The sequence below is a fragment of the Phaenicophaeus curvirostris genome, chromosome 1 (assembly GCF_032191515.1).
Source record: "Phaenicophaeus curvirostris isolate KB17595 chromosome 1, BPBGC_Pcur_1.0, whole genome shotgun sequence".
Taxonomy (NCBI): domain Eukaryota; kingdom Metazoa; phylum Chordata; class Aves; order Cuculiformes; family Cuculidae; genus Phaenicophaeus; species Phaenicophaeus curvirostris.
The window spans coordinates 11364839-11389368 of record NC_091392.1 but is presented as its reverse complement, the minus strand read 5'-3'; the positions used below and the strand labels follow the sequence as shown (position 1 = coordinate 11389368).

Sequence of the window (24530 nt, the reverse complement as noted above, 5' to 3'; positions counted from 1 at the left end):
ATTCAGGATTTTCCCCTAAAATATTTTTAGTTGTATAATTCTATGGTTAAGCTATATAACTTCAATGAGGATATCTAAAGTACAAACTTTGTTTTACCTTATTTGAAATAGAGACATCAAATAGAATGTCTTGAATCTGATGAAATATTCAAAAATCACACCCTGTTTTGTTTTTGTGGAGGACAGAGGGGAAAAGAAGATAAAGAAATGATCTCACCTTAGTTTTGATATGTTTGTTTTGATATGAAATACTTTGTTTAGTCCCTATGCAAGTTAAATATCCTTCTTCCTTAAAAACAAAACTTGGCTGGTTTCTGGTGGAAAAAATAAAAAAAAAACATGAAAACCAAACCATATTTTTATGTGAGACATTTACTGACTGATTCAGTATTTTTAATCTTTTTTGGCCTTCAATTTTGATTCCAAATAAAAAAGTAACTGTGGTAAAGCCAAAAAATCAGAACTTCTGTAGAAATGAGAGACCCTTAGAAACATTAAAATTTCATAAATATTGAATCCTTAAAAAAGAAAAGAAAGGGTAAAATAATACCAAAATATTGTTTTGGGTTTTTTTGACGGAGTCCATAATCTAGGTTTAGGCACCCAGTTCATTAATATAAATTAATGAGAGGGTTTTTTTCTGGTTTTAGATCACTGGTTTTACACTACGATTTGCAAAAAGGCTGCAAGTAAACCTCCTCGTGAAGCCTGCACCAAAAATTGAGTAGGTACAATCTCATTCCCTCTATTCTACTTTTGTGAGACCTCCCCTGGAGTACTGCATTCACTTCTGAGTCCTCAGCACAGGAAGGACATGGATCTGTTAGAGTGAGTCCAGAGGAGGGCCATGAAGATGATCAGAGGGCTGGAGCACCTCCCTTAAGAGAACAGGCTAAGAGAGTGGGGCTTATTTAGCCTAGAGAAGAGAAGGCTCTGCAGAGACCTAATAGAAGCCTTCTAGGGTATAAAGGGAGCCTACAGGAAAGCTGGGGAAGGACTCTTTATCAGGGAGTGTAGTGATGGGATGAGGGAAAACAGTTTTAAGCTGAAAAAGAGTAGATTAGCTATCAGGAAGAATTTTGTTTACCTTGACAGTGGTGAGGCCCTGGAACAGATTGCACAGTGAAGTCATGGATGCCCCATTCCTGGAGGTGTTCAAGGCCAGGCTGGATGAGGCTTTGAGCAGCCTGATCTAGTGGAAGGAGCTCCTGCTTATGGCAGAGTGGTGAGATCTAGATGATCTTTAAGGTCCCTTCCAACCTGAACCATTCTATGATTTTACAATTATTTTTTTAGACCTTTTTTCAAAAGAACTGATTGGTCTTTGAAGTTGTCATTAGAATTGACTGGGAAAAGAAGTAATAAAAAAAAAAATCCCTAAGCTTTTTCATCTTTCTTGCAAAAGTTTCAGTCATGACTTTTCAGAGACCATAAATTTCAGCAAAAGACAAACCTTCTTGAGCAAGCAACTGTCTGAGTACTTTAACACACATTTTATGTCCCCACAGAAGACCATGAGGCAACATATTCTTAAAAATAACATTCTTACAAAACCCAAATGGGGACCATAAGATTGAACAAGAAGGCAAAATGTATTTTCTGTAATAAATCCAATGAAAGACAGAACTTATGTGTGCTTTGGTACTAGGTGGGTTTTATCACAAGGGTTGACGGTTCTCTAGCTGTTTCTTTTCTCTTCATTGGCTTAAATTTGCTGGTACAGAGATGCATTTTGAGATCCTGTATATCTGGCAGATAGACATCTCATGGATCTCCAGACAATCCCACCTTCCTTCTTTCTAACTACCCTCATAAGGACAACCAGATAGAAAGAGATGGTTGCCCGATATTAAAGAAGACTGTTATTAATTTTACATTTATCTGTTTTCAGTCCAAAACTGTACCAAAAAGTTACATCTGGGAGGTAGAAATGTAGTGAGAGGAAAAGAAAAATTGTTAAGTAAAGATTGAACTTATGTGCCAAACTAAAGGTAAAATGCTGTACTTACTTTTTTTTCTCATTTCAGAGCTTTAGCAAACGTGAAGAAACCTTATATTTTTCCTATCCTTTGGTTAAATGAGGTTAGTATATTTTCTGTCCATTAACTTTCAGTGTTTAAAAAAAAAAACAAACCAAAAAACAAAAACCCCTACAACCTAGCTTTTTCAGTCTTGATTTCCTGAAATTGGGCAATAAAATTCATGCTGTCAGTTGCTCATGCCAGGAATATATTCAGCAAATCAGGGCTTGCATACTTCCTTTTCACTGACTTTTTTCCTTGTATTATTTCAGTCTGCTGTCATTGGGGATGAGAAAGCAGAAATGTTCAAAAGTAAAGTCACTGGTCGGATCCAGTTTCTGGGTGTGCTGCAGATGGTGTTAATGATTGCAGGTTCTTTGATGTTCCTCGCATTCATGGGTTCCTATTTCATATGCAGATCAAAGAAACTAAAATAAGTAAGTAAGCACTGATGACTCGGTTCTCAGCTGTAACCTCTTCTCAGGGTTTCAGAGGCATTACCTATTTAGTTGTTTTTATTTTTTAGGTGGTAGTAAATTCTGCAGTTGTTCTGTGGGGAACGAAAGATTTAGCTAATGTTTTCAAATTATCTTCCCAGCCTTCATCTTTCAGGATGCTCTTAGCATATACCAGAGAGGGTATTGGAAACTATATCAGAACAACTTTTTTTTTGTTCCAAAGCACAGCATGGTTGTAGTGAGTTCATGAGTGTAGCTATTTTATCCAAGATTGCTAAGCTGCTCAGAACTGCCCTCTAGCACTTCTTCGGGACAGAGGCCACACAACTGCAGACTCCTAGGCTCTTCCAGGACCTACCGCTGTTTGAGATTCAGTGAATCCACTGTAAATAACATTTTTTTAGTGTTGGTTAGAGTTTTTCACTTCTTTCTCTCAGTTGTGTGTCGTTGTCACATTAGTCTAAACATCTAAACTGGGTGGAAGTGTTGAACGGCGTGACCAGCAGGTCCAGGGAGGTTATTCTCCCTCTGGACTCGGCACTGGTGAGACCGCTCCTCGAATACTGTGTTCAGTTCTGGGCCCCTCACCACAAGAAGGATGTTGAGGCTCTGGAGCGAGTCCAGAGAAGAGCAACCAAGCTGGTGAGGGGGCTGGAGAACAGACCTTATGAGGAGCAGCTGAGAGAGCTGGGATTGTTTAACCTGGAGAAGAGGAGGCTGAGGGGAGACCTCATTGCTCTCTACAACTACCTGAAAGGACGTTGTAGAGAGGAGGGTGCTGGCCTCTTCTCCCAAGTGACAGGGGACAGGACAAGAGGGAATGGCCTCAAGCTCTGCCAGGGGAGGTTTAGGCTGGACATTAGGAAAAAATTCTTCACAGAAAGGGTCATTGGGCACAAGAACAGGCTGCCCAGGGAGGTGGTTGATTCACCTTCCCTGGAGGTGTTTAAGGCACAGGTGGATGAAGTGCTAAGGGGCATGGTTTGGTGTTTGATAGGAATGGTTGGACTCGATGATCTGGTGAGTCTCTTCCAACCTGGTTATTCTGTGATTCTGTGATCTCCTGAGTGTACCTAGCCCACTAAAACTAAATATATTACCATCATAGATAGAATAACCAAGTAGGATGAATGCATTGACATCCAGGGAAACAAACACATTTTTTGAGCAATTTAAAATGCTATGGTGAAAATTGTGCTGTATTAAAAAGACGTTTTTAAAAAGACTTACCTCATCACATGCCGAATTCTGATTTTATTTCATTACAGGTAACAAAATAGTTCAGAGGTAGGCAATGTTTAATTGAAACTTCAGCCAAGAAGCATGTTAAAATTTGGAGACAAAAAGTATGATTCAAGGCACAGTCAGTCCACATGCTGTGAAATTCCATATGCTTTTCCATTTTTAGAAGACCAACTCACTAAACCAAATAAACTGATGTTTCATAAGGTTCGCACTTCTGGTATCACTAAAGCAGCCACCATGGAGACTGCTTTCGAATGCCTTTGATTATTGGAACCTTGTTACAAATTTTAAATGACATTCAAGCAGACTGAAGAGATGTATTTGGATCTTAGTCCACCTTCTGCCATTTATGCAACTTACAACTTTTTTCCTCTGGGATTTGCAAGACAATGAAAAGCTTTTCACTGAAGTTCTGCCTCTGAGCACAGGCTGGGAATGACAACTCCTTGGAGCTCATGCTGTGCTCTAGATGCTCTCATTGCAACATTTTCTTCTATTCCTTGGAGGAATGGAAGCTGCTGCAATAGAATTGCTCTCTGTTTTCTATTCAGGGATGTGAATTGCATTGAATGTGAAGTTTATTATGTAAAGTTACTAACTGTAATACATGAAGTTAATAAAAGACTTACTAAAATACATGGTTTATTCCTTTTATATGGAGATGGCTCATAGTCAGTCTTTCTTGTATTGATGGAGCTCATCAACATTTGGCTCCACAGCTGATTAGCAATCTAAGCTGCTCCCAAACACCCAGCCTGCTTTACTGCTTTTACTGTTGCCTCCTGTGTCCTTTTCTTTCTGGCTATTTCTTGAACAACAGCCTGTGCTCTGTCCTAATCCCACTTTGCCCTCCCTTAGGGAATGATCTCATACTTCACTTTCAGGGTCAAGTGAAATTATTTCCGACACAGCAAGGACTCAGATAATTTTGATCAAACATCAGAGAGTTCCACTTCCTTGCTACAGAAGAACATAAATTAAAACAGATTGCCTAATTCTTTATGATAAACCATCTGCCACAAGGAAATTTGTGTAACCATTTGTTTAATGAGGTGCATCAGCCTGTAGACAGGTAGCAAACACTGCCACCTGCATAAATGCTTTACTTTTCCATTTAATCTGAATGCCATATCTTAGAAATGAGAGTCAATGAGGCAGACATTGAGTGTTACGGGGTCTCTTCTTTTCTTATGGACTCACCAAATTCAGAAAAAGAGCCTGAAAGTTCAGCATTCTCAAAGATTTCTTCTTGGGATTTTTTGTCTCCTTAAATAATAACTGCAAAGAAAAAAGAAGTTAAAAAATGGCCAGCCTCTCATAGCCTGGTCTTTGAAAATAATGCTACAATGGACTTTAAAGTAGAAAGATTTGTTTTGCTAGTAAAGGACAAAATCTCTCACCAAGTATCTTGACTAAGGTATTTTCACCCTTTGGAAATAAAGGGAAAAAATCCAACAGCTTAAAATGCTGTTGTTTTAATCTCATGTTCTCTGTGGACAAAATTGCGTAGCTATGAATAGAGCTGCTATATCACAGAAATCCTAAGAGAATACTCTTAAGGGCAAAGTCTGTATGGTACATGGCTACACTCTTTCTCCAGCACTGAGTTACAGGTCAGGAGATGTGAAGGAGGCATGGCACTCAATGGAAGCTCTGCTTTTATTTAGAGAGCCTATTCATTTGATTACTCCCAGTGCTTGCTATTCAATGAAAAGTAAGGCCTTCCTTTCATTTCTGCTTTATTGCTGATGTCATATGCAATACTCTATTTTCACAGCTGAAGACATCCCTACAGTCCTATGGCCTTGTCAAAAAAAAATATGAGGACCTCTAACGTTTTTAAGTGGCCTCTGCCTCTGAAACATATACAGCTCTGCTGCAGTTCAAGATATGGCTCCAAGTTTTTGTAACGAAACTAATCTTTTATGCCAGAATCTAAAAGTGAGGTCTTATCACTGAAGGAGCAACAGCCATGCTACTGTCATTTTTTTGGTACACTAATGGTTCAGATTCATTTTCTTTGGCTTCAAGTCCATTGTCAGTGAGATGGGATTTTGCTCTACTGGATTTGTTTAGTACTATGTGGTGCTACAGCAGCAGTGATCCAGCAAGTCAGGCCAGAATTTCAAATGTCCCAAGGCCCAGTTTTGCACGCACACAAATAGATTTGTTCATTTGTATAAATGTATTGATCTCAGTGCAGTTTTGGACTTCTAAACTATGTTCAGCACCTATACTGGACTAGAATTATAGTTAGTAGTTATTTTGTCTAAAATATTGGTTACTGCTATTGTTAATTCATGTTATTAAGGCTAGTGTTAGGAATTTACATTTGTTTGAATAGTGCAGGATAGGCATTTATTAGAAATGTAAATGAACTCAGTACAAATAAAATTCAAACTCTTCTTTATGAGATCTAATTGCAAATGAAGTCTTCTATGTTGGATAATGAACACCTCATGTTTCTTTTCTTGGTATTTTGTGTGCATTTTCTTTTCTTAGAAACAGATTTTATAAACATAAATGAGAGAGCTTATGGGTAACCTTGTTATGTCATTGTACTCTGGCACACCACAGCTTAGAAGTGTGTATCATGTTTCATGTTGCCACATGTTATGTTATAAATATCAATGACATACAACATTTATGCTTTTCATTCCAAAAAGGAGGAGACTTTGTGGGCAGACTTGTGCACCTGCATGTCTAAACTGATGAATTCTAAAACAATCCCGGTAAATCAATCTCAGAGAGATGCCTGCTTTCGGCTCCCTTGAGCTGGAGGTGTTGGGAGGATGGTGTTAGCACATCCAGATGCACATGACAACATCCTTTGCTGGCTTTGCTGGCCTGGCAGGCTGGGTGGGACAGATGACTGAGTATGCTCACACCTCATGCTCCACACTTGCCCGAGGTCCTTATAGGTGAAAATAATTGATGAAAATCAGATCTGGCCTAAGATCTAACAGTCCACATAGCTACATGCCAGAACAGATGTGCCAGCTCTTGATCTCTAACTGTAATTACACTTTCAAAGCCTTTCTGAAAATCTGTTCTTCCCATGTAGATTACCAGTATCTGTTAAGGTAATGCAAGCATGCTACTACACCACAAAAAAAGAAAGAAAATTAAGAAAATTTATGTTTTCTCTGTTCTTTTAACTGTGAGACTAAGAAAGGATTTGTTTTATTCATAGGTGTACACATAAATAGTTTTTTTTTAAAAAAAAATAAATTTAATAACTAATAAAAAATATTAACCCTTTTTTTTGTTTCAGTAGCCATATAAAAATAAAAACTGGCAAATGACTTACACTAATCAAATGCCAAATGAATACAGAAATAGATGCTATTCATTTTTTACTCTCTGTCCACTCTTTGCATACCAGGCTTCCCTGATGCTCTGTAGTTGCACCCTCACCAAGCAGTACCCAAAGAAGCAGGGGCTTAAAGTCCACCAAGCCACGGCCAGGCTAAAACCATTCTCAGCTATACTGTGTAAGAAAAGAATCCAAATGCTTTGCAGTAGGCGCCACCCAAAGGGCATACAGTTTTTCACAAGTTCTCCTGCTTCATTTCAACATAGACAATAAAAAATAATGTTGGCTAAAATTCATTGTTGTTTCTTCTGCCAGTTGACAGCCTCAGAAATATTTACATCACTTTAAAAGCAGTATGAGAAAAAACACATCTGAAACGTGTGCTGAGGATGCAGCAATAAGACAGAAATTTTGATGCCCATTAACGGTCTGGAATGCTTTGTTAAGGCCAAAGTTTACACTGAGTTCAGTGAACTGATGTTTTACAAAACACATGCTTAATGTAAACAGGTGTATCTGTATTTTTCATGACTCTGTTTCTCGCCCAGCACCACTTATGTAACATCAATGATGTGTGGACAATTCAGGACTTGTACATAGACATGTGTGTGCTCTTTCATGTGCACCATAAACACATTTGCAAATTTCAGCCTGAATATTTGCGTGTAGGACTGGGAAAGTTATTTTTCAAAATGAAAACCCCACATATGTGAATGCTTCTGAAGGTAAAGTTCTCTGCTGATACATTATTTCACAATAGGAGCTAAACCATAGTTGGCACCTCAAACCAGAAGCAGAAATGCTGGAAGTGCAGGTACTTTTGGGTACTCACATATAAAACCAGACATTTCCTGTGTTTTTACCACAAATGGGGAAGCATATCCTTCTCTGTCCATTCACTCAAGAGGTGTAACAATTTACCATTGCAGTGGTCAAACACTGGGCTTGCTTTGCAAAATCAGAAGTTATCACTACAATTAATGCACATGGACAGACACTCTAATGTGGCAGGAGCTGCATTTTGTTCTGCAGTCTTGGTAATCCATGAAGATGAAAGGGACTTGGCTCTACTTTGGATACTGATTGAGTGACAGAGGACTCTTTTTATGTTAGTTACAATTCTTACTGAGTTAAAACCAGACATAGTCCAGGAATCAAAGACCAGAATCTCTTGATCTCCCTTTCTAGTAAGGTGCAGGAACTGTAACATAATGGCTAAATGAATCTTCTGCCTAAGGAAGGAGAAAGACTGATCACTTTTTAGAGTTTAAATGATCTGTTTCTTGGCACATCAGCTTTTATGAATCAAGAAGAAGAGACCAATTTTACCCTGTGTTTCACCTGAATTCTTTCCTGGGGCAAGCAACCCTTAGGTGTTGCAGCATCAACTATCATAACATTAAACTACTTCTATTTAATGCTTTGACCCCAAAGGGGCTACTCTGTCTGGAATACTTGAGTGAAGAGGTTGGAGGTCCTTGAAGTCTGTCTAAGTTTACACAAAGATAAAGAATGACAAGTTTGCACAGATGGCTTAGCATAGCAGTGCCTTATACCCCTGTAGGAAACCTTCAAGGGTATATTTTGCTTAGTCATCTGCTAAGAGTGCCAGTCCTGTAACTTGTGCTTCAGGGTTTCACAAACATATTTCAGTGTTTGACAAGTGGTTTAACTCACCTATTCAGTCTTCAGCTGAAAGGGACCAGAAGTTCTCACTGTTACACAAAGGATGATGAAATAGGTTTACAAGCATAATTTTTTTTTTGTAGAGTCTCTAACTCATGGTACAGAGCAATCGTAGCTGTAATGTCTCCATTTGGGCAAATCAAAACCCAAGAAAATATACAAGGGAGGGAAAGGGAAGAAAGACAAGGGAAAGAAAAAAAAAAAAAAGAAAAAGCAGTGCCACAGTGCCTTCCCAAGTGGCATTCTCACCTATGTGAGAAGTGACAGGAGTTCCAAGCGAGCTCACTATTTAAGGCATCCTCTCCAGTGAAGCGTTGCCAACAAATACTGATTTAAAAGTAAACGCAATTAGATCTTGATCTTGCCATTGCTTCCCTTCCCTCATTGCAATGAGCTGAATGACACATGCTTCAATCAGTACCAGATTTTCCAGCTTTAATTAGCTGCTGAGTCTTGTATGTATACATTACTGGAAAATGCTAATTGTTTATCTGAACAGCTCTTATCTGCTCTGATTTACTTAAAACCTACTATATGGCTTTAAAGCAAAACTTATGAAGCATAAGATGAAATGTAGAGGGAGGAAGGAACAGCAACTCGTATGGCCATGGCAATGACTTTCAACAAAACCCAGATGTACATCTGTAACAGCAATTTCTGAGGGTCCCCATGCAAGATAATGAGCATAAGCGAATTCTGGAAGACCAGGACAGGGAGAAAGACACATGTACAGGCAGAGGTTTGCATGTGGATGGCTATAAAGTGAAAGGCAGATTGCAGTACCCCCACAAGGAAGTCTACAAGCTCAGTAGACCTTTGATGTTGCACAGGTTGGGACACCAGGAACATCATCTCACTAGGGTGTTCATGGCACGCCAGTCCCCAGTCTCTTCTCTACTCACCCTACCATGTGTGGGGGTGTGCAACACACATGTGCAAGCAAACCAGAGAAAGTAGGAATGCAAACAGTGTCAGTATCTTAACTGTATAAATGCAATATCTCAGTACACCTGTTTTACTTATTGGCAGCTAGTTTAGGAAGGCCTGAGTCTCCCGTAGAGTCCATATCATACCACTCGTCCCTCATGGATACCTCAAATAGCCCAGAGCATGTCATGTGAGAAGTCTTGCTAGAATGTTCGACAATCTCTTTCCATAGCTGCATTTTTATTCATAGATGTGGGACGAGATACTTACTTAAATCCTTTGCTGCTGTTGCTTCACACCTGAGCTCTTTTATGGAACCTCCCCTAAGCCCTTTTGTAGGCAGAAGAGAGAAAGGAATGAAAAGAATACCCAGCTGAAGAGTTCAGGAGCAGATTTCTATTAACTGATCTTGATAATCTCTTTGAAGCTCTTTCTTACAGCCCCTTTTTGGATTCTTTAAAATAGTGTTTAGGAAGAAATGTTCTCTTGCAGCCTGAAACCCCAAATAGCATGTTTAGGTATAAAAATGCGTATTTTATGGCTTTGATCATATTATATTTTTTGGTCCACATGCACCCATGCAGCAAAACTTGGGAATGCAACACACCTACCAGAAGCAGCAGAGCTCAGCAGAGTTCAATGCTTTGTAACTCATTGAGTCACTGTTTGCAGCGTAGGGGTAATGTGCAAACCATGGGGCAATCCCAAAGCCAAACAGTGAATAATTTTGAATGAGAAATAAGTTATCTTTTTGCATTCTATTTGCAAGAACATGCTGAGCCGAAGCAGGAAAAGCTGTGCAAGGCTTACCTTCAGCTTGTCCTTTTGCTATTTACTGGAGCATGAAGTTTTGTTCTTTGGGTTGCCCTATACCCAACAAAGGATACTGTGAGGGTTGAGAAAGTCAAATTTCTCTTGCTGTTCCCTCACAACATTGATTCCTGCTCTTTTAGAGCAGGAGAGATAAGACTGGACATTTCTATTAAGAATTTCCTGCCGCTCTTACATAAGAACCCTCAAAATGAGCATTTTTAAAATCCTCCTTACTTTTATACATGTTTAGTGCTGTGCATCTAAACTTCCAGTCCTTGCCACGCAGTTTCGCTGATGCACACTAGATGGCAATGCAATATCTTGGCTGCTAGTCCCAAATTCTCCAAATCTCCTGTCCAGGGAGGTTCACCCTACACCAGGGTCTGAGTGGATGCACTTGGATGTAGTGAGACTTTGGCTAAACCCCTTTTCTTAACATTAATCTGAAGCATAAAATTAATACTGCATCACTGCCTTACACAGATTGGTAGTGTCCAAAGAATTACCTAATTTATTCATATGTTAGTGTACGGCTTCCTGAAGAAATAGATACTATAATGTTTCTTTACAAAGCTATGTTTCAGTTTATGAAGAAACAATGAAGTATTTGAACTTGGAGAGATCTTAGGCCTAACAAAAACATAAATGATGCTCCACCTACTGTATGCCAGATGCTCCACTTGCTGTTTGTTAGAATCATGAAGAATATGAGAAAGTATGCAGGACCTTCATGCTCAGCAAACCCAATTGCTGCCCCTTACCATACAATCAGATATCACTTTGCAAGATTACTCCAACATTGCCGTTCTCCAGCCATAAAATTCACCTTCTCTGATTCTTTCTCCTTCCTGCAGCTATGAGGACATCTGACCAAGACCTACTCGAGCATTTGAGCTCACTTTTACTTACCATTCAGACATGTCTAAAAATGATTCTGTATGTATTTGTGTGATTTTGTATTTAAAATATTAATTTAAGCAAGTTTACAGTATTACTCCGAGATTTTCTGTTGTAAATTAGGATTCTAACAATTAACTGATGTACCATCTTTACTGCAGAACACGTTTAGCTTGTAGACAAAGGAGGTTATGGCCTATTTTTTTTTTTTTATCTGGGAAGAACACACAAACACAATGAAAGTGGCTAGATAAACAGTTGCATGCTGAGATAACACATTGGCACCAATAATAACAATATTCAATAAATTGGGTGCCCATAATGGCAGCCCTGAACGACAAGAACTTAAAAAGTAAGTATGCAAACCTGACTTGGTAACTTAGCTTAAAAAACATGTCTAGAGGGTGTTTGTAGGCTATACTGAATGAGCGGGATATAAGCCATTTCTGACCCCCATTGTCAAGCTAATACTGTAAGCCCTGCTGAGAATTAGCACCTCAGCAAGGTGGTTTTATATTTTGGGTGACTGGTAGGTCAGGTCTAGCTGAAATTATGGTTAGACCGCTATTCACCTGTGACTATTATTTATGGAAATAATGTATTTATCTACATCTGTGTATTTATTCTATTTAATCATGATGTATATACGCTTTCTGGAGTAAAAAAGATTGGATAGCAATCTATCTTTTACTTAGAAAATCAAACTTGTAAGAGAGTATTATATTTTTTTCCTTACACGATCAATTTCTAAAGCTAAAAAATATTAAAATCATAAAGGTATTTGAGAAGAATATTGAAATGATTTATCAAAAATAGGTTTTCCAAAAAAGAACTTTTAAAATGATAATGCAAAATACTTCTTAGTACTGATACAATTCAGGGAAGAGATGGGAAATTTTGAGTCTGACTTGAAATTCAATCACATTAAAACTGAAAACACCATCAAAGAAAGAAGAAAAAATAAAGTTTTTTTGGGTTTGGCCATGTCTGTTTCCAGGACCGATTATTTGTGGATATGCCAGAGGAGTGATATGTATACATGTATGTATACTTTTATATACAGTTAGTGACCAAAGAGACGTGTTGGAGTCCATGCCTGAAAAGTTTATGACCTCTCAACCCAGTGAGGTCTCATCCTAATACCTCGGTGAAAGCACTTTTCTTGGCACTCAAGAGACCCTTTAAAATGATGGATGAGTAGTTTTCAAAATCAAGCAGTTTGAACTATATGGTCAGAGAGTCAGAACTAGAGTTCAAGTTATTCCTTGGAGAAATAAATATTAAGGTGTTACACTACGAGTTATCTGCATTGCTAAACAGACAAGGTGCAAGACGTGGAGCTTGTTCTAGTTTTCTTCTCTTTCTGTTTGCAACATGCATGTATGGATGTTGAGAATATATAATTTATGTTGACTGGCTTACATCTGGTATGAGGAGGATACTGGGTGTGCATCCAGTTATCATTGTATATTATAGAAGTTTCTGGTAGCAATTTTAGGAAAAGGATTTCATCCTAAATTTTACAGTCATTTGGTGTAAAATTTCTTTTATGGCCTTTTCATATATATAATTACAAAAATTTGCCTTTTAATATATTTTAAATAAGAAATCTCTACCTTTGACTACTAATGGTAATTATTTTTTGTCACACCTGCCTGTCGCTGGAGAAAAATGAATTTTAAATCACTTTACCAATACAAAATGAACTTGGCATGGAAATGAAACTGCAGGGAGCTGGTACTGTAGTGAGGGCTTTTGTATTGTTGATTGTTTTAATGTTGATTTAGAAACTTATATCCCTGATTCAAATTATGTCTGCAAATGAACTTTGCCTAAAGTCTTCCCTGACTCAATCCCCACATATGGTATCTTGGTGTCCCTGATGAAGACCAAGCTTTCAGGCTGAGTGCCTGAAGGGCAGGGAGTGCATTTCCAGGCCTGAGGAGGTGGTGGAGGCGTGTTAAAATGACAGATTTGCTATGTGTATTAAAATCCCTCCATTACTGTCTTTGCCAAAGAAGATTTCATAGGCAGCTGCCGTTGCATGAATACATCTCCAGCTGCTGACTCACCAGGGAGCACACACAGCTGCTGATATATAAAATACTGCCTTTTTGCTAGTTCTGTCCCTGTTGGTTTGCTTCCTCCAGCCCTAAGCAGTGGCCACTGATGTTTTCTCCTGACAGCCCTTGTCAACTAGCAAACATGCAAAAAGCCATACTGTGAAGCAGACTGTTGCTGCACACATCACATCATTACCACGTACAGAATCACATAATTGTTTAGATTGTAAAAGACCTTTAAGGTCATCAATTCTCACATAAATATAAACAAAAAGTATAATTGCAGCACCTCATAAGGCTGGAAATCTCCATTATATCATCTGCAAACACACCCATTACATTGTATACTCACCACACCCTCCTCACCCACTTCTTCCTTGATGAGCAGTTGCTCATTGCTTTGATAGTGACTGTTTTCCAACTGAAACCCCCAACTACTTGGGGTCGTAAATTCAGATATCTGTCAATGAAGCAACAGAAATGCATTTCAGAAGATGGTATGTACCACGGCCCTTCAACTGGATGTGATCCTACACTCTTGACCAACTTTCCCATCATAACTCACCCTAACCAAAAAGAGCAACTGATAAGTACAACCAAAAGCTAGACTATAATGGATACCCTTTAAAAAGCATAAGTTTGGATTGCTAACCATGCATGAGCTACTGAAGACGGTGACCTGGTCTGCCTATCCCAGACAGCTCCCACAAATTTAAGGGAAATCTTTCCATTAGTGCAGTTAGTGTTAGTTCAAGACATTTTGCCTTAATGAAAGGTTTCTTGTAAACAAAAATTTTCTGCTCTGTCTCGTTTCTGTGTTCAGAGACTGAGTGTTGCAAACCAGAAGGTGTGAAAGCAGCAAGCATTTAGCAAAGTTCCAAGTAATACCTCCCAGTAGAAGTTTTCACTCATTCTTGTATGCATATTTCTACTGAAAATCAGTGGTTTGTAGTACAAAGTTAATAAACATACCAGCTTTCAGCATCTGGAGAAATCGTGGTCCAAAATAAATTATATGCTTTAGATATTGTTTAGCTCTGTTGTGGTCACTTGATTGCTGAGGAATGAACACATTGTGAGTGTGTAGGACAAACTCTTCACCCTAAGAATGCAGTCTAGCAAACACCAGCTGTTTAGGGTTTTAGCTAACAGAACAGCAGGAAAAAAATGAAATAAAAAAAAGGCTAGAAAGCAGTATTTACAACTGCATTAGCACTTAATACCATGAATTTCTTTCAGACTCAGAACAAAACTGACCTTTAAGAGAAGCAAACTTGTAACGTAAATGCAAAACATGACCTGATTATGAAAGCTCTGATATAAAGCAGGTTTTATTCTTACAGTTCTTGTCAAGCCCTTGGCTTGGAACTGCAAAGCTCTTTGCTTGCCTTGCTTTTCCAGGCAGACAATAAATCTGCCTGCTTTGTGCAGCTTGATATGACAGCATGGCTTGTGCAGTTTTTTAAATGATGAAAATGTGCTTGAGACCACAAGATTGTGTCGCAGATAAAGGAGCTCCCTCTTGCATAATTTTTTTCCACAGGGATGCTAAGGGTATTGAAGTGCTCCTGGCTCATGCATGTATGGCCACTTATTGATCAACTCTGTAGATCCAATTACAGCAAATGACATTATATGTCCTCCTCCCTAATTACTTAATGAAATCCTCTAGGGCTGCAACAATTTCCATATCAAAGTAGGTGATTCATGCATAAATATAATGACTAGAGCTGAAGCAATCCTTTTAAAAGGAGAAGCATAAGGCCAAAGGCCATTTCCTACAATTAAATTAGATGATTTAAAATCAAGTTGGAATGGATGGGTTGCTGTAGTCATAGAGGTGTGCTGAGCAGTGTGAGTTAATCTGTCAGAAAAAGTATCTGGTTGTGCATCTTTTCTGCCTGTAGTGGCCTGGAAGCTGGAAAAGGTAGAGGTGGCAGCTTCTGTGAGCAGATCCTGGAGAAAGGTCAGTGAACATTCAGGTATATCCACAGAGTCAAGTAACCTGGTGCCAAATCTTCCCTTGTTAAACAGCCATTCATAGATATGGGACGAGATACTTACTTAAATCCTTTGCTGCTGTTGCTTCACACCTGAGCTCTTTTATGGAACCTCCCCTAAGCCCTTTTGTAGGCAGAAGAGAGAAAGGAATGAAAAGAATACCCAGCTGAAGAGTTCAGGAGCAGATTTCTATTAACTGATCTTGATAATCTCTTTGAAGCTCTTTCTTACAGCCCCTTTTTGGATTCTTTAAAATAGTGTTTAGGAAGAAATGTTCTCTTGCAGCCTGAAACCCCAAATAGCATGTTTAGGTATAAAAATGCGTATTTTATGGCTTTGACCATATTATATTTTTTGGTCCACATGCACCCATGCAGCAAAACTTGGGAATGCAACACACCTACCAGAAGCAGCAAAGCTCAGCAGAGTTCAATGCTTTGTAACTCATTGAGTCACTGTTTGCAGCGTAGGGGTAATGTGCAAACCATGGGGCAATCCCAAAGCCAAGTAACTTGGTGCTTGCTGAAGTCCTTCAGTTGTCCTACCCTGTGACTCTTTCTGCCTATTATCTGCCTTGCTGACCCAGAGAGAGGCCATCAATTATATATTTGAACAGGGCCAGAAGCGCTTTAGCCTGGATCTTCTAAGCACTGTTAGAGCGCAGTATGAAGGAGGTTCATACTCTTCAGTTACTGTATGTTGACGCTATATGGTATCCCACCACAGGTATTATGCCAGCACATTACACCCTCTTTATAGTAAACAGTCAAAAAAGAGGCATTTGTGACTTATGATTCCTCTAAGCTCAAGGTGTGTGACGTCATATAGCACAAGTGACAAAGGATTATTTCTAACCCTTTCACCAAAGAATAGAAAGAAATAGCTCATATGAATTCCTCACCTTATGATATTTGATCTGTTTAGTGCTGTTGCCTAGCACTAGAAAGATGTTTTTGGGGTTAATTAATCTTTCAAGTTGCTATGTATGCCACTGGATCTTGCTTCCCGAGAACTCTGTCTTCAATATGTTGCCTTTGGCTCTGGATGTCTAAACTGAACTCCCATCTAACCTAAGTGATGCTTCCTGGCCACAGTCAGCTAAGCTTCACCTGCCTGCATGTGGGCAGACCAGTTATCTAAGCTCTTGCCAGTTTTGAGGATTTCCACAGCAGATACGGTTTTGATTGCAATGCATGAGCCTGTAATTGTGTTCTCAGACTATGTGCAAATCCAGTTAAACAGAAACAGAGAAAGACTCCTCCCTTTTAAGTCCCAGGTCATGGGTCTAACTCAAATGCCAATCCCCCCACAACCAGAGGAGACTTTAATCCACTTCTCACTTCTCCCTCACTGAATCTTGGGCAGGAGTATCCAAGTTTCTCTTGCTGAGGTTGGTTGGCATTGCATGGAAAAGAGCAGACAGAAAGAAAGAAATCTCACAAGCCTCAGTAACTCAGTGCTTAGGACTGCCACCTGGTAGAGAAACCAGCACTCTTCTCTCATTGAACATTGAAACCTCCCTTTTGTACAGATTACTCTGAAAATTCAGCTCAGAGCTTCCATCTAGTTCTTACTACATGGAGCATCCCAGTGTTGTGGCCTGTGACTTGCTCAACATGTCTCTTGCACAAGAGGTAGGACTGACAACAGCAAATCCTACATTAATGAATCAACAAGTTTTGTATTCATGTCACAGGTCCTTCTGCAATAATTCGCCACTTACTCCTCCGGAAAGTGTGTTAATGTTTATTTGAAAGCCCTTTGACCTTACAAAAGTATTGTTTTTCTCAGTAGATAGGGCAATAAACAGCTGCATCAATATTTACCTTAACAGAAAAATGTTTTCTCCGTCTCAGTTCTCAGTTTTTGTGTTTTCTCCAGCCCACAGGCTGCAAAAAAACATCTCTTCGTTTCTTCAGTATTCAAATTTGATGGAAAAGAGAACTTCCTGCTAATTTGCAAACATGCAACAACATTCATGGCAAAGGCTGAGTTGCGGTCAACTTTCTTGTGTTGGTGGAAGCTGCTGTGCAGTGGCAGGCATGCTGCTCCTTCAGGTTTTACAGCAGTCAGCTGGCACATATCAGCACAAGTCCAACTCATCTTCCCAACACTAGTTATAAAATACCAGCAATTCTTTGCTTACAAAAAGACTATGAGTACTACATATACATTGGTATACTATATATACATTGGTACGCATTGCATGCATTTGCTATAACTCATTTTCCAGCAGTTCAAATGCTTTTTATATCTTTGTGAAAAATTATGCAATCTAGGGTGAGTGATGATAGGAGAGGAGTTGAAAATATTGGAGTTTAAACATCCTCTGAGACTTGCATTTTCATTTCAGCTGTAGCTGGGTGTGCGTAGCTGTCCACAGAACAGAGCGTGAGATCTGGGATGACACATTAATTCTGAATTGCAACCAATTTTCTGACCAGCCAAAAGAAAATATACATTCAGGCTGTGCTCAACTGTCTCTGCAGCTCTCCCATATTAATTCCATCATATGTTTCTTCATGTTGGTGGACCTAATTAGGTTACAAACAAACGAAGGAAAACACAGGACCACCCTGCAAGGACAGCTAGGTAGACCAAGGGTCAAGATTTGTGGCAGTAATGAAAATTAAACTGCACAACTGGTACAAATTCCAATATCAATGAAGACAAATAATCTTCAGAGATACAAAGCACTGGTATATTGCCAAGCAGCTGTGTCCTATAGCAACAGAAAAGACTTTTAAAATTTAGATATTTTTATAACAATTATATAGCTGATTTCTATCCTTAAAATCAGCTTGGTATTTAGTTTATGAGGCACTGTAAATAGTTTCTGGTCCAGATCTGGACTGTAGAACTGGCTAGTTTTACAATTTTTAAGTGTGGAGGCACACTGTAAAATCAGGCTTTAAGTACTCTCTGATCAACAGTAAGCAGAATATGAGCCATGTGCTTGCTTAAACAATGCAGAAGTGTATTCTAGCACCATCTAGCCAACTTCAAGGGCAACTTCAATTCAGCAAGCAGGCCCTGACTGTCACGTGCCATCAAACCAGTAATTAACTATGTTGGTAAAGCTGGTGGACTAACCAGCATGGGTGCAGGACAGGTGGGGTTGCAAAGTCATGCATGTCTCCCAGTTTGGTTCATGGCTGCATCCACTCCTAAAAAAATGTGCTTCTGTCTATAAGTGAGAACCTCCATTGAAGAAATTGCTCAGCTGTATTACTTATTATGCAGTGTGGAAGAAATAACTCAGTTATTTGGGGATATGAGTGGAGGGGGAGGAGGTGGAGAGGAATTAAATTATCACAGTTATGACTGAGATTTTTCAAATAAAATCAACAGTGGGGTGCATTTTTATTTTTCTTTTATTGCATAATGGCAGAACTGGTAGGGTTTTATTTAATTCTGATATTGGTTTTGATTTTTTATTACTATAGAGCCCATTTTTCTCTGGTAAATGATTTTTTTAAAATACACCTTCTGAATAATTACTCATCATTTTGTGTTGGCGATATTCTGACTTTGTATATGGTTACTATGGCCATAGTAACCTAATAGTAAATAGCACAGAAAATAAAGTGTTCTTTTCAGTGACTTGGAATGAACTGATGAAGAGAGGACATAAACCACACAAGATCAGGTGATGCAGAAGACCCTTGGCCCAGGAAAAAAAGAGGTTGGGCATGATTTTCACAAAGCCAAATCTCACAAGCCGTATTCAGTCCTCACTTAGATAAGATGAGTAACTAATGTCAGTAGGTGTTTCCACTAGGAAACTAGCGTGAGGATCTCAGAAAGGGAGTGGATTGGACTGGATTACAGTTTAAGGTGGCTTTAAGGAAAGTCTTGCTAGATCTTTCCTAGGACCTGGGAATGGGAATTGTTAGATGATGCATTAGCTAAGGAGTTTATGATGATGTGTAAAACTCACAGGATTTTAGCATGAATTGTCTTGACTTGAAAACAGGTTTTCTCATGAATCCTATATTTCCTACTCTTTTCCAGTAGCTAAATTTCAAGGTATGATCTATCTCAGGGATGTTCTTGTTCAGTGAAACACAAGTGTGCGTCATGTAGAGAGCATTACAGAAACCATTGTCCTATCTTACAGCTGAAGGATTTCACTACCAAGCATTATTTGCACATTCGAACTTTCCTGGTTATTACATCAAACTTTGCAGTGCAGTGTCTCTCTTCAGGATGACAGTAAGTCCTAAAGCTGTCTTTGTGCCACTTAGTGCTTTGTCCTGGTAAAGGGACTTAAAATAATGGCCTAGACTCAATGATTGCTTTGCAAAATTCTGCTGAATAATAGAAGCTGTGAACTGACTTAACCAGTTAAATGGTGTTTATGACCATTTCAGCTTTCTGGGACAGTACAGAGTAGCTGGAGTGAAATGAAGGAGAGGTCTAGGACTGAAAGTCTGTGGCAAAGGAGGGAAGACTGTAAAATCTCATTCTCTTCCCATACTGATAAGTAAGGCAAAATCTGGTGTAGATAAGACCAGGCATCTGGTATGGCATGACACTGTCTGCCACACTCAGCTCTGTCCTCACAGTCAGTAACAGCACAGTCAACAGCAGTTACTTCAGAGGTTTCCCTGAGAGCGAGATTTATTATTGGCATCCAAACCTGAGCACTGTCAATGCAGGAAGACTTGTACCATTTCCAAGATTTCTGCTGGCAGACTTTACAGTTGGCTGGAAGATGCAAGGGAATTTTCTGTTCAGCTTATATGGTTTTCGCCATAGTGTCGTTAGCTCCTTTCAAAATAACAGCTTGCCTTCTTGACAGGAATGAATAAACTGGCAAGGCTAGTCTTTCTCTGTTATCTCTAACTGATCTGCAGCAAAACTAGGAAAGGAACCATCTCTAACTCCATTTAGGGCTCCTTGGTCCATGTGTAGCACACCACGACAGCCTGGGAGATGACTAACATGCTCCAGAGGGCCAGGTGGTTACCAAATGACAGCAAACAGTATTCCCTACTATAATCCACCCAGCATGCTATTGTCTGCTTTAACCATTTCCTGACAGACGGCTCCAGACACCAGTAGGTGCAGAACACAGCACAGGAATTATCCATACATATGAAAACTCCATATATCAATAAATATCATAGATCTTTCTAATCCTTAGAAATTTTGGAAAGGGAAGAAAACCTCTGAGCTCCCTTTGTGCTATAGGTGTGAAGGAGGCATCTGGATTTGTTGCTGTGATAAAGGTGATCTTTCTCTTCCATGGCAAAGTCCTTTGATTTTTCCCCATAAACATCCTTAGGAACAATTTTTTTGTGCTCATCCTTTTGGATAGCTTGAGCTAATTCTTTTAATTATTGACCTTTCTGTGTTACAGTACTATTTCTCCTGCAGATTGTTTAACTGAGCATATTTGTGACTGGCAATCTGTTAAATAGATATGTATAATATAACCTATTGGTATTTCACTCTGTCCATCCTTTACTTTATCTCAAATTCCACAAAAAAAAATCATTAGGCTAGGGTACTTGTATTGTGAGGCATGAAATAGTCTGCTATACAAATATAGTGCTGAAAAAACTGAACAAAATATTACTCAAATCTTCTGAGTGTGAACATATACATTCCACTAAGTAGTCTGGCTCTGATGTTTGTTCTTATACTCAAACAGCTGTAAACATATTGGAAGTACTTCTTTATATTTTGTTTGTTTACTGACGTTATGAAGCAAATAAGCTTGATGAAGCCAATGACGTGTGGCATCTTTTGAAGACCATAATAGGTAATACATTTCAGAGAACTTGAGTGAATGGGGTTTGTAATTAAAACAGCTAAATTAAATTAGCCCTTCTGGGACTACTAGCCTGAATTCATCTGAGGACAGGAAATACAGTAGAGTCCATACAGAAAAGAGGTGGTAAAACCCTAAAGGAAGAATAGCTTTGAAAAAGGAAATGGTTGAATTTTAAACAAAATTTAAAGGGGGCATAAAATTTCTTGAAAGAGCCCAACCAAATCCTTGCTGCTAGCAGTGAAAGGCTGTTAACCTTGGTGAGCTTTGATTTATGGGCAAATTGGATGTTCAGGCCTGAAAGAATCATATTTTTCCACCATATTAAAACATACAGTAGCAAATCAATGTTCATTGTTCATGTAAAGACCATGGCATGCTGCATTGTTCATTTTTTTCCCTGGGTTCTCATTCTTTGTCTGTCATTTTGAGCAAAGTCTTAAATAAATTCTAAGGTTTTATTCCAAACTTTGTATTAATTGCTGAATTTAGTCAGTTATTGTAGATAATACTATCTGTAATAGTATTTTTACTGAAGTCTTATTAGACAAAAGGCCTGAGAGGATGTCCTGGACATCATGTCCTAAAATGTCAACTTGAAAGCACGTATAGACTGTATGTCTCTTAGGGATCTTTGAAATACAGACAGAGAGCAGATACTGGAGAAAGAACAACTGCAAAGAGCCAAGGAATGACTATCCAAAGGAGTGAACCTAAGGTTAAGTAAATGTATTTTTGATTACTCTTTCCCCATGCTACATGTTGCTATACAAATTGCTCAGCTAGAAAACAGTCTTTCTTACAGACTATCATTTCTCATGGACAGCAATACTTGCCATTTTTTAATTTGCTTTTTCTAAAATTCTTTGAAATGTAATTATTTTAAGGCTCTTAAAAATGCTGGATATTTTGAAATCCCTTGGTCTAAACCACCTTGAATGTGGACCTCAGCAGACATTTGAGTTCGTTTATAAGGCTGACATTTGAATTGGGAGTAATGAAGCTAATACAGCGCTAAGAATAAGTGAATGCTGTTTGCTCTTTAAAGCTGTACATAGAATCCAATAATGAGTCCAGGGATACAGGGCAGTCTATCACTGTAAAGTAATTATTTGTTGACTGCTGAGCCAGCTGCATTGAATTTGCATCTTGGGAATGTTCAGAATGCCAAACCATCTTTAAACCTCAGTCTTCAGGTTAGGTGAGACGTAAAATGACAGAACATTTTTTTATTTCTTACCCTGTTCTAATTTCCTGATGCTAAAAGGAAATTCTTGTTGAGGTAGCACAGAAAAAAGTAAGTTAGAAATGGCAGTTATTAGAAGAAAGGGCTTTTGTCGATGGATTGCATGTTTTTTATAACATGCTACCCACAAGATATTAATGTCTTGAACCTCAAAGTCTGATGCTGCTCATGTTGAAACAGGAAAAGGACATACATTAATCTTAAAGGAAGCAAAATGCATCAGCAAATATTGTATAGAAAATAAAGCTTCTCTGAATGCATGTAGTTTTATGTATGCATGTATCTATCTGGAACCTGTTGGTGAGTATCTGTGTAGTTTTACGTGGGCTCATACCACATGAAGTTACTTCTCCCCAGACTACCGAGGGGTGCACAAGAAGGGCTTAGCATGTCACCTGCATTGCAAAGGTTAATGGAATACTGGTCTCCTGAGTTCTAGTCCATTGCTTTATGCAAAAGCCACAATCCTTCAAACTTCTCTTATAGCCTGCCCCACAGAATTATAGCTGCTGACTTAATTCTGGAGGCAACAATTAATGCCAGAGGCAACAAAGCACTTGGAGCCACCCTGCTGCCAGTGGTGTGTCCTGTGCAGGCAACATTTTTCACTGATCCCCTCTGGGCTTCTGTGGCTGCACAGAAGCTGCACTTGACACTGCTCTGTCATGTAGGGATCCTGCATGACCACATGCATTGCAACAGACTGTGTCAAATATGGGTCTTGTATCCTGCTTTCACTTGAACAGAGACTTTAGAAAGGTTGTGTTACCAGAAGAGAGTCCTTAGAAAAAGCAGTAGCTTTCACATGAAAAAAAAAAAAAAAAATCCAACAGACACTTAAAGGACAAAGGAGAAAGCTCATATCTTTGAAGATCTCGCATCTGGTGTGCTGAGAAGTCCCATGTCTTGTTTTGCTGCTTCTCAGAGTAAAGGAATGTAAGTGAAGAACTATGCTGTAACCCTGCAGGAACCGGGGAAGATCAGCAAAGGACAACAGAGCAGGATTTAAAGACAGAGGATTAGATCTGGGAAAGGTTTCTTGAAGTTCAAAACTCTGTAAATGCACAGCTTTTTTTCAGCCTAATCCGAACATTTCCTACAGCACGTAGGATTGGTCAAAACCCCAGTTTATGACCCAAATTGGCCTGAGCACTGAGCAGGTAACTATCCAGTGACAGCACATCTACGAACTAGTCAGTACGGAAATCCTGGAGTGAGGTAATCTTATCAATTCACATCTCATAAAACCTTGCAGCGATCTATCTATTTAGGAAATCAAAATCACTGTTTAATGATGCAGAAACTTGCTGTGAAGGTCAGTGTTTGTGACATTTCATTTTAATTATTATCCCAAATAACTGAGTGGTCTCTCTCTTGTTAAAACCCATCCAGAAAAACAGACAATACAAAAAACAGTAACAAGACTGCACAAAGGAAAAAGGAGCATACTGTAGGTATCGGGCAGGTTATTTCACTTCAAGGACAAGCCAGGAATTGGGAGAGAGCTTCAGCTACCTGCAGCACAGCCCCACCAGCCTGCCTCCTTTGCATAGCTGCTTGGAGGATGCTTCGAGTCGCAGCTGAAAGAAAAAGTTGGATAATTAAATCTGTTCCATCTGCAGGATTTCACAGAATGTGCTTGGTTTTTTGTTTGGTTATGCTTTTTTTTGTGGTTTTCTTCCCAGTGAAGTACTTAAAGCCAGAAAATGTTTACACTTCACTCACCTTTTTTAAAGTTGGATATTTCTGTTTGACTTTATCCTTCCAGTGGAAAACTAGTTCTCCTTCTTTACTTTATTTATGATGTATAAATGTTAACCTGTTTATATGCGGGGCTTTTACATGGTGTCATTTCTGAAAGAATTAATCTCTGACTCTCTGTGTACTCTTGGAAATTTCTGTGACTGTGTGTTCAGCACAGAGCAGGGCTTAGAACTGATCAGCTGTAGTACCTGACACAGTGAGTACTTTTTCAGACTTGTTTAAGAAAGACAACAGGATTGCTTTTCAAATTGGAAAAAAAAAAAATCCCTATTTTTAAGACGCATCTATAAAGGGGAAAACAACAGATTCTTAAG

General features: G+C 38.9%; 1 protein-coding gene across 4 annotated transcripts in view; it reads left to right on the top strand.

Annotated features, from left to right (window-relative positions):
* Nucleotides 1-5165, top strand: part of CD36 (CD36 molecule (CD36 blood group)) — a 37460-nt gene extending 32295 nt beyond the window's left edge. For all 4 annotated transcript variants that reach the window (XM_069877352.1, XM_069877182.1, XM_069877272.1 and 1 more), the window contains exons 11-14: nucleotides 651-724; nucleotides 2028-2082; nucleotides 2294-2458; nucleotides 3748-5165. In XM_069877352.1, the coding sequence (XP_069733453.1) occupies nucleotides 651-724; nucleotides 2028-2082; nucleotides 2294-2458 (294 nt within the window). In that variant the 3' untranslated portion in view covers nucleotides 3748-5165. The remainder of the gene's footprint in view (nucleotides 1-650; nucleotides 725-2027; nucleotides 2083-2293; nucleotides 2459-3747) is intronic.
* Nucleotides 5166-24530: the final 19365 nt, after the last annotated feature.